At 43.5% G+C, this 15,819-nt stretch overlaps 2 protein-coding genes across 16 annotated transcripts in view; one reads left to right on the top strand and one right to left on the bottom strand.

Annotated features, from left to right (window-relative positions):
* Positions 1–222: 222 nt before the first annotated feature.
* On the bottom strand, positions 223–7,946 carry LOC124055782 (sodium/hydrogen exchanger 2-like). Its single transcript, XM_046382903.1, has 12 exons — positions 7,523–7,946; positions 7,017–7,342; positions 6,230–6,367; positions 4,579–4,829; positions 3,384–3,801; positions 2,973–3,062; positions 2,809–2,879; positions 2,484–2,651; positions 1,983–2,088; positions 1,555–1,671; positions 1,367–1,460; positions 223–1,207 (listed from the first exon to the last, which is right to left on the bottom strand). Exons 1-12 carry the CDS (start codon positions 7,800–7,802, stop codon positions 765–767), a joined length of 2,502 nt encoding a protein of 833 aa, XP_046238859.1. The 5' UTR covers positions 7,803–7,946; the 3' UTR covers positions 223–764.
* Positions 7,947–10,641: 2,695 nt separating this feature from the next.
* LOC124055355 (inositol polyphosphate-4-phosphatase type I A-like) overlaps positions 10,642–15,819 on the top strand; it is a 35,459-nt gene continuing 30,281 nt past the window's right edge. For 11 of the 15 annotated variants that reach the window (XM_046382128.1, XM_046382127.1, XM_046382126.1 and 8 more), the window contains exon 1: positions 10,643–10,796. The gene's annotated coding sequence lies outside the window, so the exon portion shown is untranslated. Of the gene's footprint in view, positions 10,797–14,399; positions 14,497–15,819 lie in introns of those variants that run through there. The other 4 variants (XM_046382124.1, XM_046382118.1, XM_046382115.1 and 1 more) reach the window with 3 other exon arrangements.

Below are 15,819 nucleotides of genomic sequence, written 5' to 3'. Positions count from 1 at the left end.
CTGCATGTCAACATCAATTAGGAAATAAGTTGTTTCCAAAAAGGCTGTTTTAGACACCTTGTTGTGCTTTTTCCGCCTGGTTTAAAGTCAGTGAACACTGTGCAAGAGAAAAATATATTTTATTTGCTCTCTCTGCCTGGCAGATATGAAGATATAAACTTTGAAAGATGACACTGGGTGTGGGAAGTAGTCAGAGAGTCGGATGGACTAATAAAAGGACATTAAAACAAACGAGGGAGAGAGTCAGCGCTCTCTCTCCTCTTCCCTGAGTTTAATAGTACCAGTGGGTCCTCTGCCTGGTTTCAAATGTGCTGGTTAAATGGCAGAATACAACAGTGTAATATAACTCCATATCCAGATGCATCAGGTAACCACACTGGATCTACGTCCTGAAGCAAATATTTATCTCCAGTCATTTAACGTGAGACTAAAGTTTAAGCAAATGGAAATAAGATCATCCAGACAGGTTAACACCAGTGGAGCTCACCTGTGTGTTGCACAAGTGGGAAGGTGCCATCAGGTAAACATAATACAAGACAGCTGAGGTCTTTACTTTTATCCACATATAATTGTTACCACAAATGTTTTAATGTTTTAATATGTATTAAAAAAAACAATGCATGCTTATTTTAAATATCCCAAAGTCGTTTGATCTTTGCCGACGACCAGTGAGGCATATTAACATGACATGCACACACATGAAAACTGACATGTCTGCGTGTGCAAACACTCTTGTGCCAATGAACATCTGACCTCTCTGTCCATCATGATCTCTGTGAGCCCCGAGACCCCTGTGATGAGTGTCTAAGCAGGGGGTTTCCTGCACCATCTTCTCTGGGGTCCTGGTTCTCAGGTAACCAGCCACGAGGTGGTGGCAGCTGGGGAGGACGCACTGGTTCAGCGCTTTCTCCTGTTTGCTGAGAGTCAGTGGGGTCTTGGTCTTGATCTACCCAGTCTGAGCTGCGCCTCCTGGATGCAGGAACTGGTGCTCGTCTGCCTCTGAGGTCAGAACCTCCCAGACTCCCAGGATCACCATCGTCCACAACATCAACCCTGTAGGAGGAAGCGGCCGGCTGCTCCCCAGCATGTCCAAACTCCTGGATTGTGTTCAACCTCCTCAGATGTAAAGAGCGGGACGAGGAACGCGGCGAAACACCGGACAACCGGGGACGAGCTGAGAGATGGTCCTCGTCAACACTACCACCACCTAACATAAGTATGTGAGCATTAGTTAACGTGTTTCTTTTTTAACCAACTTCTTCAGCCAAGTTACTCTAAAGTGAAGGTTATCTGTCAAGAAAAGCCTCCTCGAATCCATCTGTACTTTATTTATCTGACCAAATAAATTAACTTTGTGCAATCTCACCATGACTTCGTCTTCTGAGAGCAAAGGCAGTCTCCAGGTCCCCTCCAGGCTGCAGGGAGTAATACTTTTGAGACCTGGGGATGTTTTGTTCATGCTGGAAGTGCAGGAAAAGTGAAGGTCAGAAAAGTGTGGGGGGAAGTAGAAGGTGACAACATTTCTTTAATGTCCAGGAGCTACATAAAACCCACCAGCTCACGAAAACTTCTGCCACGGATGCTGTGCCTGATGCTCGCGTGTCTGCGAATCAGAATCTCCCTGGTTCGGCTGTCGTCAGGCAGATTGTACTTGTTGGTGTAAGCCATCGTCTGGAAAGCAATGAGACGTATTTGGCAAAAGTTGGAACGTTACTGAATACGTTTTATACATGGATGTGAATGTTAAGATGGAGATCAAAATTTATGTTGACAACCCATTCAAGTGTTATTCACTCATTTTTGATTAACGTTTGCTGAAAACAACGGTGCCAAGCTGTTTTGGGAAATTAATAAGCATTTCTTTAAAAAAAAAGAAGATTGAACTACATTTGTGGCACATTTTGAAAGATTTGTGTCGATACGGGACTTCTTTATATATAATTGATCACAACACTTGCTACGGAAGGTTTCTCTGCAGTTACCTTTTGTCTGATCTTGTACATGTTCTTTGACAGGATGTCATGCATTTTCCTCACGTCAGCAGCCAGGAACTTCTTCTTCGGTCGAGAAGCCTCCTTCTTCTCGTCACTAATAGGAAGTGAGTGCAATGAACAGTGAACAAGAGATGTGGCTGAAATGTAACGTTTGGTTATTGCTATCGACATTAAGGGAGGCAGTTAGGATTGAATGAGGATTTTTCTCTGATGGAAAAAACTGCATCATCAGCTGGAGCCAAATTAGATTTGGGTTCATGCATTTAGCTGATGGACCCATCCTGGAAGTTAGTGAGCAGATACAGTTTCAGAGTCTTGTGTAAAGACTAATAAGGCTGTCATAATGCAATAATAAGTATAATTTTTGAGTTGCCATGTTGAGTGTCTTGGTGGAAAATGGATTGGCTGAATTATTTTCTCACTCGCCTCTTGGGGGCCTCCGTACATGTTTTTCACAAGAGACAAAACAGATTAGTCTGTAGCACTTACTGCAAAGAAACAAGAGATGGCGCTGCGCTGAGGTCTCCCACGGGTGTGTCCAGTAACTCGATGGCATTCTGCAACTCCAGTTTCTTATACAGAGCCACAATGCTGGACTCAGCCCTGTTGTCTCTGACCAGGATACGCCTCAAAACACGATCGTTGAACTTCTTAAACCTGACACGAGGGCAGAGGAATAAAGACTACTCATAAATCAACCTTTGTGGTCTGGATGTTGATTTGAATGAATGAGAAAATTAGTCTGAATCTGCAAGAAGACGCTTGTTTTTTTCTTAAAATCTAACTTGGTATTGAATTGATACATAGACTTTACTTGTCTTTCCAGTAATAGTGACTCCATTGTCCACACAAGTCCTCAACACCGGACACAATGTGCTCCATCGCCTGGAAAAAACACAAGCATACAAATACATAAAGAAACAGTCTGTGTTGTTCACCAGCTACAGACGGAATCCATTAACTACAGCTGATACTTGCCCTGGTGTGGACCTCCACATTGATGGTGTGCAGGTCTTTGTTGGTTCTCCTGATGTTTAAATATTCGACTATAGGACGGATGCTGATGCCCTGAAAAAACGGTTGAAAATAAAAATATATATTTAAATTAAACCAAGCTTCCAATATTCACATTTTAGCTCTGATTTTGGTCTCTACCAGTTCCTGAGGGAGATATCTGGCTCTTTTAACAGCTAAAATGCAATGGATTGAATGTTCATGGAATTTAATTAGAGGATTGAGGCATGTTTGCATCTGTTGTATTTTTCAAATTGCATTCAAAGAGAAAAGCCAAAAGATGTCCTTTTAACTTCCGTTATTAGATCCTACAAACATAAGGATGAGCTGCTGCATTTCAAATAATATTATAAAGTTTCCAGCCAAATTTCTCACCTGTATAAAAACAGTGAATATGATCATCGCAATGGAAGCAGTGACAAACAGGTTCTTTCTGTTGATGTTGTCAGGCAAGGTGAAGACCAGCGCGAAGCAGATTGCCCCTCGCAGGCCTCCGTAGGCGAGGCCAAACTGGTCCTTGAAACTGAACTGGATAGTACGGAACGGGTTGATGATCTGGGTCAGCACCAGAATGCCGATTCCTCTCCAGATGAAGGCAAACAGCAGCGTGAACAGGATGTAAGCCCAGTTCCACTCGTGCTCAGTGGTTATTGTCACAACACCCAGGAAGAAGAAGATGAGAGTTTCAGAGATGGTGGCCAGCATCTTGACAACATGGCGGATGGTGGTGCAGGATCTCTGGGATACATTCTCCTCCACATAGTACTTCATGGTTATGGCACATGTTATGATGCTGCAAAGAGGGAAGAAAAAGGTTGAGTATAAAACCAAACTGTAGCTCCACATATTCCTGTGGCAATTAAAAGGTGATGCTGGTTTATTATTGAAGTCACAAATTTGACTGACAGGTCTTTGTCCACCCTGCAAAATATCTCAGATACTACTGATCAGATAGTTGTGAAAATGTTGAGAAATTAGAGGGCAAACTGTGGAAAAAAACAAAACATTAAAACTATGAGTTGAGGTTTCTTTGTTTATTAGTGCCCAGGAGACAAGCCAAGGAGACACAGCTGCATTTCTCTCATCTTTCAGTGCACACTCATTCCTGTTTTGTCACCCTGGAATGTTGCATGAGCACTTTTTCACCTTGTTGCACCCCCATGACGGCGATTCATGCTGTCACATGGTGCCACACATGTTGCATTCACTTACATCACACGTAGAGAGTGGAAAATTAGGTGGAAGAGCAGGTTTAGACAAGTTACATGTGCTGGACACATTACATGCTGCAGATAAAAGCCAAGGCAGCGTTCCTCTTGAGGCTGAAGTCTAAGCTATACTGTAGAGTCAATTCAGGGCAAAAATCTTGGTGGTACTTTAAGTATATTTTTGTGATAGTGTTTCTGTGTTTTAAGTAAAACTTTGAATGCAAGACATTTACTTATAACGGAGCATTTGCACCTTATAGTATTAGCACTTTGTAAGCAAAGGATCTGGACACTTGTTCCATCACTGCCTGTTGGATTTCAGGTCGTTTGAGTATTCTGTAGACAGCTGGCCTTGCACTTACGCCAAGACGCTGGAAATGGCGAAACACTCGGCCACCAGGTACGCCAGGTAGCTATACATGAAAACGAAGAGGGGCTCGATTGGACGGACGTTGTGTGTGAAACGTGTGGTGAACGCAGCCACAAATCCAAACAGAAGGCCAAAGAGGACGCCCCCAACTGCCACCACGAAGAACCGGGCCACTCCCAGAAACACATCAGCGGACTCAACAATAGGCATGTCTGCCAAAAACGCAAACATGTTGTAAAGTACCTGGAAAGAGAGACAGAAAAAGAAGATCAGGAATGAAAAGTTTACATACATGCTTCTAAGTTTGTATATAGTGTTTCCGTCAGGGATGCTTATATGCAGTTCACATACAGCTGTTGTCAAGCAGGTTCAACGACTCTAACACCCTCCATTCAACAGGGCCAATCTGCTCCTTTCAAACTGCTGTATAACCTTTAAACTTTTTTTTCGGTCAAGGTTGAACATCACGTGCCAACATGCCTCAACTGGCAATACTGACATGTGTATGTTCTAATTTTCATTCGCACGCCGGATGCACTGAAGACGGTGAGTGCCAGGAAGGGTTGAGTGCAACCTGCCTCTCAAGTGAAACCCAGCCAAAGCAGAAGCAGGCTGATAATGACTGACGTTTCCATTCAACAATGAGGAACTGGCCAAACACGACTGAGGGGAAACTGCAGGGGCTCACAGATCCAGTCTGTCATCCCCCTCAAGCAAGACAGTCTGCTTCACAAATACACAGAACACTGACTGCTTTAGGCCAAAGTGATGATGAGAGAAACATCTAGTTTATTGATCTAAGGTTACATCCTGGACATTAGTAGCTCCCAAATTTCAAAGACTCTCTTGCTGCAGCCAACATTCATGCAGCTTCAGTGATCAAACAACAATTAAAAAGTTTCCAGTTGTTCCCTCCCACAAAAAGATCATTCAAGTCTAAGCTTTAGTTCTGAGCTTTTCAAACTGTGAGAGTGGGAGACAGAGTGGGAGTCAGAAAGTCAGACCTGAACACACAGACACACTTCCAGAGGATGTCGCCAGTACCACTACTTAGGAAATGTGTGTCCGTAAGCATCTGCTTAGAAATTGTGCAAAACAAGAGGCCTGTCTGAGAATCTCCACATTTTTAAGGATCAGAGTAATCCAGCAACCTCCATGGTTACATTGCAGACAGGAAGTACTAATAGCTAATTGTGGTGTCATGCACAAATTCCCTTCACAAAAATATGTGGAGCTAATTCAGCACATTTTTAATGGTGCTAATTATGCAAAACCTTCAGATGGTATATATGCAAAGAAAAATAATAATTACTATAATAATTATAAAGGAGCCAACATCCAATAAACTGAATCTCTTCATGAATAATGTTCCAACACGTAACTTCTAATCTAACCTATAAATGGCTGATGTGATGTAAATATGACACCCTGGAGGGATTCATTATACGCATTCAAGTCAGTCTATGGGAAACTTGGACTTTATTCAACATGTGGCATCATATTACAGTGGATTTCTAAGCTCCTGTCCCAAGAATAATACTCTGCCCACATCACCCAGCTGATTAGTACTGTATGACGAGATGGCACAGCAATCTATTTTTATCAGTGGTGTCCATATAGAAACAAACATTGCCTGTACTCACCACAGTGACAGCATCGTTGAAGAGTCCCTCTCCAAATATGACTATATATATCTGCTCATTGATTCCAATGTCCTCAAACACATTCAGAGCAGCCACGGGGTCCACGGCCGAGATGATGGAGGCAAACAGCAAGTTCTCCTGCAGGGAAGTGAGCGGAAAGCAACATTTCTGTTTGGTTTCACAAGCAAAATGATCAACACTTGATCATAAAATGAGTACACCTTCCCATAAGGTCAGGCCTTTCCCTGAGGTACGTGTAGTAGCTGCTGTGGAGCTTTAAAACTTACTTTATTTGTCACTATATATATTTTCTTTTTACACACACCGAAATTCTTCTCTGCATTTAAGCCATCACTGACTGAACACACACATGCAAGATGCAGTGAAGTACACAGGAGCAGCACAGCAACTAATTAACTAATCACTCTTCCAAAAAAATTTTTCCTTTGTTCCGCTGCCAGCCCAGGGGGGCAGGGGACTCGAACCACCAACCCTCCAGTCACTGGGCACTTCTCCAACCTCTCGGCCACAGCCGCCCTGCTGCTGGATGAACTTCATCAGCAGATTGAGTCTGCCCAGGTGTTGAGAAACTGTAGATGTTTTTGTTTTTAAGGGTCATGAGCCAAAGAGATTATTGCAGCTGTGCATTTCTGGGGCTTAATTTTTTTTTGCTGAATGCCAAATGAATTGCCAAACAAAAAATGTGCTGCAACACAAACACACTTTCACACTTGCATTTCCTTTCTGATGCACACACACTTCTGTGCTCCCAGTGACTTCAGTTCACCTGCAGGTTGATATCTTGAAGTCCAAACACTTCAAACTGGCAAATGGCGAAGAGGGAAAGCCCGATGCCGATGCTGTTCCACAGGGTTCCCACCACGGCGTACCACATCACAGTGCCAATGTTTTCAAAGAACGGCCTGGTGGGCATGAAGTAGCCACTGTCGAGGACGATGGGTGGCAGCATGTAGAGGAAAAAGACGTTGGAGCTGAGGACAGCAGGGGGCTCCTCTTTGACTGAGTGCATGATGCCGCCAACAATGAGGCCAATGCCAATAAGGAGGCAGGATTCTGGGATCCAGATGGTGATTTTATGGTAAATGTGGAAACCTTGAGAGAAGGAAAGACAGTGAAATGATTGGACTCTGGGCTCCTGTGTTGGCCTCCAGCCCCCAAATTCAGGCTGCTGTCAGACAAAGCAATGTATGTCAATTTCAATGACGAAGAGAGAAATCCTATTTCTTCAAGCACTAACATAAGCCTCAACACAAGTGATGCATCCAAACATACCAATTTTGGCAAAAGAGGCCAGCAGTATCCACAACGTAAACTCAAAGGGGACCTGGATTCGAGGGTAGTCCATCGTAAACACAGGAAGATTGGCCCTCTCCTCATTGGGGAAGGCCTGCGGTTCATTCTGGAAAGGTTTGACACTGGGGAAGTTGGTCGAAGGAGCAGGTTTTGATTCCTGAAGCTCACATTTCCCTCCATCGCAGCAGAGCAAGAGGAGCAGGAGCATGCAAAAGACTCCTCTGTCGGTCCTGTCTTCAAACAAAACAGAGGTCTCCATTTCCGCTGGTCAACACTGATCTCAAGTATTTCCACCACGAGTCATAAAACACTGACAATACGAGTGCCAAGGCATTGAAAACAAAAAATCTGCCGTGTGGCCTCACAGGAATGCAGCCATTAAAAACTACAATAACAGCTGTCACGTAGGCTTAGAATTGTTAAAAACTCCTTTACTCCAGTCCATATGAAGAGCAATTAAACCTTAAAATTTCAAATTTAAATTAATTCTTGATGCTTTTGTTAGATAAAATAAATGATACTAAGTCCAGCTTCTGAACAGTCTTGACAGGATCCCGCTTGAGGTGCAACTCATTTCTGGTTGCAACTGTTGCTGAACCTGCTTGTCACAGCACCTCTGTGCCCTGCCTGTTGGGTGGAGCTCATTAGGACAACGTGTGATCAATGACATGAAAAGACAACAGCAACACTATGAAGTTGGCATGTTGCTCTAAATCAAATAAGACTTCTGCTCTGATTTAGAGCAGGAGTTGTACTTGTAAGCAGCACTTGTGCACAGCACCTGACGGAATTTTCATATCTGCAATACCATATAAATTCCACACGGTGGCGATCGAAGACCACATTTGGAACAGAGCCTCACTGTGAGGAGCTGCTGTGATTGATTGATGGACGAATGAATGAATACTTTTAAGTGTCATACACCACAGGGTCCCCCGAGATATTACCTGACATACAGTGACAAGATGAATTAAAAGGAACAACAAACAAACACAACATGTTTTAGAAGTCAGAGTATTTGTGGTGGTGAAAGTACCTCTCATGTCATTTCAACGAGGAGTAATGCTGGTTGGAAATAAACGATATATTGAGCCATGTATAAGCTGCTGTAGTCTAGAAACTGTTGTCCATTATTGTTTTCGATCATTTCAGTGAAAATACAGAAATATGTCAGCAAAATGTGCACAAAATGTAAAACTAAAAGTATTAATTTCACTGAAAATTGTCCAATTAGAGTATTTCATACTATTATATATTGTTATAATGGACTGCTGATGCATTCTTGTGCTTTTCCCTTTTGTAGCTGATTCCAGGGAATCTCACTCACATTGTGTGAGCTGTAGCTCAGTTGGTGCAGCATGTGACTCCTGTACTGTGGCTGTTTACCTTCTGCTGTGGCCACAGGTTCAACTCCCACCTGTGGCTTTTTGTTGCATGTCATCCCCTCTGTGTCTCTGCTCCCCTTCCTGTCATATCTTCATCTCTTCTATCTGAATAAAAGGTAAAAAAAAATACTTACTTCTTGATTCCAATGTCCTCTTAAACATTCAGAGCAGCCACGGGGTCCACGGCCGAGATTAACTGATTAACTCGTCACTCTTCCAAAAAATAAAAAATTCGGTTTTGCACATTGCCAGCCTGGGGACTCGAACCAACAACCCTCCAGTCACCAGCCACTTCTCCAACCTCTAGGCCACAGCTACCCAGCTGCTGAATGAACTTCATCAGCAGCTTGTCACAGCACCTCTGTGGCCTGCCTGTTGGGTGGAGCTCATTAGATCAGCATGTAATCAATGACATGAAAAGACAACAGCAACAATATGAAGTTGGTGTGTTGCTATGAATCAAATTGATGATGATTTAGAGCAGGAGTTGTACTTGTAAGCAGCACTTGTGCTCAGCATCTGATGGAAGTTTCATACCTGCAGTGCCATACAAATTCCACACGGTGGCGATCGAAGACCACGTTTGGAACAGAGTCTCGCTGTGAGGAGCTGTTGTGATTGATTGATGGACGAATGAATGAATACTTTTCAGTGTCATACAACACAGGGTCCCCCGAGATATTACCTGACATACAGTGGCAAGATGAATTAAAAGGAACAATGTATAAATATGTCAGCAATATGTGCGCAAAATGTAAAACTAAAAGTATTAATTTCACTGAAAAATGTCCAATTAGAGTATTTCATACTATTATATATTGTTATAATGGACTGCTGATGCATTCTTGTGCTTTTCCCTTTTGTAGCTGATTCCAGGGAATCGGATTTGCATTGTTTGAGCTGTAGCTCAGTTGGTGCAGCATGTGACTCCTGTACTGTGGCTGTCTGTCTTCTGCAGTGGCCACAGGTTCAACTCCCACCTGTGGCTTTTTGTTGCATGTCATCCCCTCTGTCTCTCTGCCCCCCTTCCTGTCATATCTTCAGCTCTTCTATCTGAATAAAAGGTAAAAAAAAATACTTACTTCTTACTTCTTGATTCCAATGTCCTCTTAAACATTCAGAGCAGCCACGGGATTCACGGCCGAGATTAACTGATTAACTAGTCACTCTTCCAAAAAAAAAAAAAAAAGTATTCATTTTGCTGAGGATGCTTCCCTGTGCTTTTCCCCTTCGTAGCCCAGTCAAGTAAATCTCATTTAGGCAGCATTGTGTGAGTTATAGCTCAGTTGGTGGGGCGTGCGACCCGTGTTTGTCTTCCGCAGTGGCCCCGGGTTCGGCTGCAGCCTGTGGGTCCTGTGCGGAATGTTATTGTCTGTCTCTGACCCCATTCTCTGTTTTTTATCTAACTGTTCTTTCTGAATGAAAGATAAAAAAGCCCAACAAATTATTTTAAAAAAGTATCTCATGTATCCTATTTACAATTTCTTGCTAAAGTAATGTTTAAAGTCGCATTAAATCACAATTGTTACGTACAAGTACTTCAGAATTAATGCAGTTTTTGATTATGGGTACTCACTGTTGGTATACAGAGATACTGGGGTAAAGAGAGTAGAAGTACCACTTATATCTGTATTTTTATTCATTTGTAATTCCATAAATGTAAATAAAAACACTTGGTTTAGACTGCAAGCTTGACGTGATGACGCATTCAACGAGCTACGTAAGGGGCGTGGTCAGCGTCGGTCTGCTACGGTGACTGTCAGAGGGACTTACACACACACTAACAGTGCAGCAGCCTCACGATACACTCCTTACAACAGTTGTATCCTATCAAAACGAATATTTTACGATAAAACGAAGCTCAGCCGGTAAGTTATGGCTAATTACGGTTCATTTTAATTGAAAATATCCTTCAAAATTACGTCTTTTCTCTCGGCTAAAGCGCTAACGTCTTTGTTGGCGTTAAGTTCGGAAACGGAAGCTTTAGCGTGTTTGCAGTGTGTTTGTAGTAAAGAAGAGTTAATTCATTTTTGGCACCTTAATGTTAAACATTAGAGGACAGAAAGCAGCGGAGGGCAGCAGAGGAGACTAACGTCAGGGTAGGACGTGGACAAAACAACAATAAGGAGAGAAAGTAGCTTAAATGGGACTGAATATTAACTCCAATGGATGTAAAGTATCATGAAGAATCTCCTGTGACAGGACACCTCATGTATAAGTGGCTGCTTGAGGGTGGCAGGAGGGTCACAGCTTCAGAAACACTGCTGCCGCTGCTATTACGTAACTTCGGAAAAGGTGCATTTTCCTCCAAGCCGGACTGTGTGAGTGTAAACATACAGCATTAAGTGCCATGTCATGGTTGAACTTGATTATATCGTGCTATGGCAGTGAACTGCCCAGTAACTCACACAGAGACGTCTTTCTGACCGTGCAGTGTGTGTGTGTGAATGCTGATTTTAGCTGAGTGTGTGTGTGTGTACACATGCCGGCCGTGTGTCTGGATGCTGACTGTGGATGTGCCCATATGCTGAGTCTGTGTGTTTGTGTGCGAGTTAGCATGTTGTCCACACATTTCACTGCAGTCTATCCGATGGTGTTGAGTTTCGCTGTGCAGAAGTCAAGGTCAGCGTGGACATCGATTTGGGAAAAGCTGATGATGCTCTTTATGAGGAGGAGGAGGAGGAGAGTGACCTGCTTGAAAATGATACCCTCACTCTGTGTGTGTGTGTGTGTGTGTGTGTGTGTGTGTGTGTGTGTGTGCGTGTATGCTGTATGCGTGAGAGAGAAACCTAAACTTGTCACCAGAGCTGGCTTCAGGTGGAGCAGTTCCTCTGTATTGTGCCAGGGAGCCACTAAACACACTTCCATGTTTTGAGAGATGAGCTTAGTTACCTGAGCTCTCTCAGGTAACATCATGTGACTGCAGCTTGATTTATCGTCATATGTTTGGGGATTATGTCATATTTAGGGCAGGTATGTGTTTAGGAGCTGACTTGGGGACCAAAAGACATGTGCTCAGCTGCTTGTGTTTCATCCAGTGTCTGTCGCAGTTGTTCAAGGTGAAATCCTCAGTTCCCTGCGTCCCTCGGCACAGCATGCAACACACCTCTCCTTTGCAACCTGACGAGTGTCTCGCCGTTGCCTCAGACGTGGCACTCACTAAAAGTCGCTCTGCATCTTTGCTTTGCAACATCCATCTGCATGTTTCCTGTGTCTGCAGTCCTGGAAACCCCCGTTTTTCACATTTCATCCTGCACTTCCACATGAATCACTGCTCGTCATTCTCTCCAGCACAGACACCCGTCGTTCAGCGGCTCCGACCAGCTGGTTTGAAGTGTTCGCACAGAATTATGTGAGCAAACAGGTTTTCAGCAGAATCATTTTCAATGTGTAGGAACTTTGAGAGACGTTATGAGTGTTTTAAGAGGCTCTTCTCTCTGACAGCAGTGATATTATCAAGGTGTTTTTGGGTCCTAGTGGAGCATGTGCACCCAGCGGTTGGGTTTGAGACCATTTTCAGATAATTACTGTTTTCTTCAGTTATTGCCCAGTTTTTTTCTCTGTCCAACCATTTGCTGCCAGCATGACAACAATCAGCTTGATCTCTATTAGACTGTCCTTCATTTAGCAAAAATGCTCTACATTTTCTTGTTTTGTATGGACACAGCAAGAAACTTGGAGATGTTAGCTTCAGCTTTTAGCACTATTTTCTGTAATTTCATAAAAAGCAACACAATTATTACAAAATAGTAATGAGCTCTGAGCTGTCAAATATCAACTGGTCTTTAATTGAGAGTTTGCAGGCATTAATGCAACTTAAGCATGATTTCATGATTTATTAATCTGCCAACACATACTGATGACATAGATAAGCAGCAAATCTTAACACGTTGTTATTTTGGAACCACAAAATGTTTGTGCTCGAAGCTATTAGTCAATCATCAGAATATTTGATTGGAAATCACGTGGCTAGTGTTCTCCTGTCTCTGTCCTGTGTGTGTGTGTGTGTGTGTGTGTGTGTGTGTGTGTGTGTGTGTGAGGTGACTCATCAAACTCTCCCACTCAGCTCAAGAGGCTCGAGCAGGAGCCTGTTGATTCATCCTCATCCTCAGATGTGTCTTCCTCCGTATCCGCCTGTCTCACTCTCGTCTTACGACACACAGCAAACACGTGTGTGACAGCAGATGTTTCCTATTTTCTGCTGGTTTGAAAAGACAAGATGAGGAGCACATAGCTGCCATATTGAGGAGACTCAGGTGGGTAGGCACTCAGTGGGTCGGTAATGAGCTGTGTCATCCTCTTCACCGAAATGGATTGTTCCATAACTCATCAGTCTCATCGGAAAGAATGTTACAGCATGTCACTCTGAAAATGCAGATGCACATAAAAAGAGCACAGAGAGGACACATTGCTTTCACACGAGAGAAGGTACACCAGGAAACATTTGCATTTGAGAGGCTGAAAAAAGTGTTGGATAACTGAAAAGAAGTCCCTAACTGGTGGTTTATGTCGGGAGCAAAGATGGATGATTTAATATTCCATAAATCTACAAAGATTTGTTGCGTTAAAACCCGTAGACTTATTCCCTCTTCTAAGTTTTGTTATCTACCACTCAAACTGTTACAAACTTGCACACACCTTGTTGACGTAAACATGAATCCGGTCAGGATAGTCTAACTGTAAATAGACGCACCGGTCTGCTGGTGCTCCCACTGCAACAGGCAAATAAATTATTCATGAGAGCTGGGGCAAATGGAGAGCCATCAAAAAGAAGAGTGAGACCTGTGTGTGTGTGTATGTGTGTGTTTGTGTGCACGCGCTGCCAAAGATAGGACCACCACATGGAGCATGGCAAAAAACGTGATTTATCTCCCTACGGTTTCTGTGTGCGAGTCATCTCCACTGCAAAAAAATATCTGTTGTTTGAAGCATTTCTCTCCTGTAAAAAACAAGAGGATTTATGCTGCACCAAGGCAGTTTAAATATGGTCAAAATATTGAGGATGTCAGTTAAAAACACAAAGATATTTAATTTGCAGAGGTCTAAGATGGGGAAATGCAGCAAATGCTCTTGTTGTAGAACTGACAAATACACCAGTTGGCCAGTTTATTAGGTACACAGTCCTGCAACAAATCCAACCCTCCTATAGGCTGTGGTATTCAGTTTTTGTTGTTGATTTTGATTGAATTTGATGGTCATGTTTTGAGGCTCTGGTGCTGCTTGATGACTCACAGATATATCTGTTGTTTTGTCCACCCCATGAGAGACAGATGCATTCCCACTGGAAGAGTCGGTGGTGCTTTTGCTGCAGTCCAGGCAGAGAAAGAGTTAATTGGCTCGAGTGTTTGGGAAGCAGCGAGCTGTTGGAGAGAGAGAGAGAGGGAGAGAGAGAGAGGGAGGGAGGGAGGGAGGGAGGGAGAGAGAGAGAGAGGGAGAGATGGGAAGCAGGAGGAAGAGGAGAGGACGAGCGCTGGCGGTAGCTGCAGTCTCTTTGCCTCGTGACGGCGTCTGCAGCGTGAGTTTGTTTACATCCATCAGCAGCAGGCAGAGCGAAGCAGGCGTCCTCGGGTATGTGTGCAAACTCAGGCTGCCATCTCGTTAGCCGGCATTTTGACCACCATCGCCCCAAATTTGGTTTGTTTTATATCTCGGCAAGGACATCTGAGCAGTTCTTTGGGCATTTGGGAGAAAGTGCACAATCATGCTGTATGCTAATAGGTTATCTTTTAAGTAATCATGGATGTTTTTGCTGCATGTAATTGCACAAATATGACGTGATGGGACAACAAAGATGAAGGGTAGTTTTACGAATGCAGACACTGCTGTAGTACCATTTCAGTACTAGGTTTGACTACAGTGTCGTAGTGTTTAGTAGGGCTGTGTGTTGGACAGAATCTGTCAATATGATATGCATCATGACACAGAGGTTAGTATGGTCAGTGTATTGTGATCTGTCATGGGTTTCATTGGCCTGTCTTCTTTTAGCAAGGTGTGCGTACGTCTTCCTGTCTCAGTTGACGTTGTTACCTTGGAGCGGAAGAGTCACATGGCTGGAGATGAATTCCAACACTGCCATCTATCCATCACTTGAAAGAAACCTGCACTTTCTGTACAAACTGAACCAAATCCTGCACCTCCACATTTGAAGCTGGATCAGACACGTGTTTACAGCGTGAAATGCAAAGGTGAGCGTAGACTGAGAAGTTCAGCCGGACTGAGTGCACACAGAAAAGCTGTGTCACACCGACTGGTCCGTTTGCCAAGGTAGACGTGGGCATCGTACTGATGCAAGTAAAGTTATGGTGAGAAAAAGCAGTGAGCATCTTTCATAATTAAATGAGCGTATGCGTGTGCTCGTGACACACATGTTGTTTTGGTTTTGTTTTTGCAGCCCCGTGATGTTCAACATGATGCCTCTGACAGGCGAGTCCTGCCAAACGCATCTGACACAGATGGCCCAGACTCAGTCGCCGGCCTCTCGTGTAAACCGGGAACAGAGACATGAAACCGACCCGTCAAACACCAACTTCGACTACTTTCATTCTTAAACGATTCATTTTTGTGGAAACATTTAGACACTTTTCTATTATAATAGCGTCTTGTAGGATGTGTTATGAGTACCCAGATTTTGTTATCGTCCTCTCTTTTTCCACCATCTGCCGCAAAGCAAAACAACAGATTTCTGCAGTAGATTAGATATTCTAAGCAATTTGGGAGGAAGCCGTCCTGTTCTTTGTAACGAGCTGACTTCATCGAGGTGACTCACTGCTCGGAGTCACATTTTGTTTTTGATTTTGGTCTCCTCATCCTGATGATTCATTGGCTGATGCCTGCATCTCCTCAGAGCAGATGGGGTTGTGGTCACACGGGTCCGTTTTCACCTTGCACAAG

The sequence above is a fragment of the Scatophagus argus genome, chromosome 24 (assembly GCF_020382885.2).
Source record: "Scatophagus argus isolate fScaArg1 chromosome 24, fScaArg1.pri, whole genome shotgun sequence".
Lineage (NCBI taxonomy): Eukaryota > Metazoa > Chordata > Actinopteri > Scatophagidae > Scatophagus > Scatophagus argus.
Note: the sequence above shows the minus strand (reverse complement) of the source record. Positions and strands in the feature narration are given on the sequence as shown.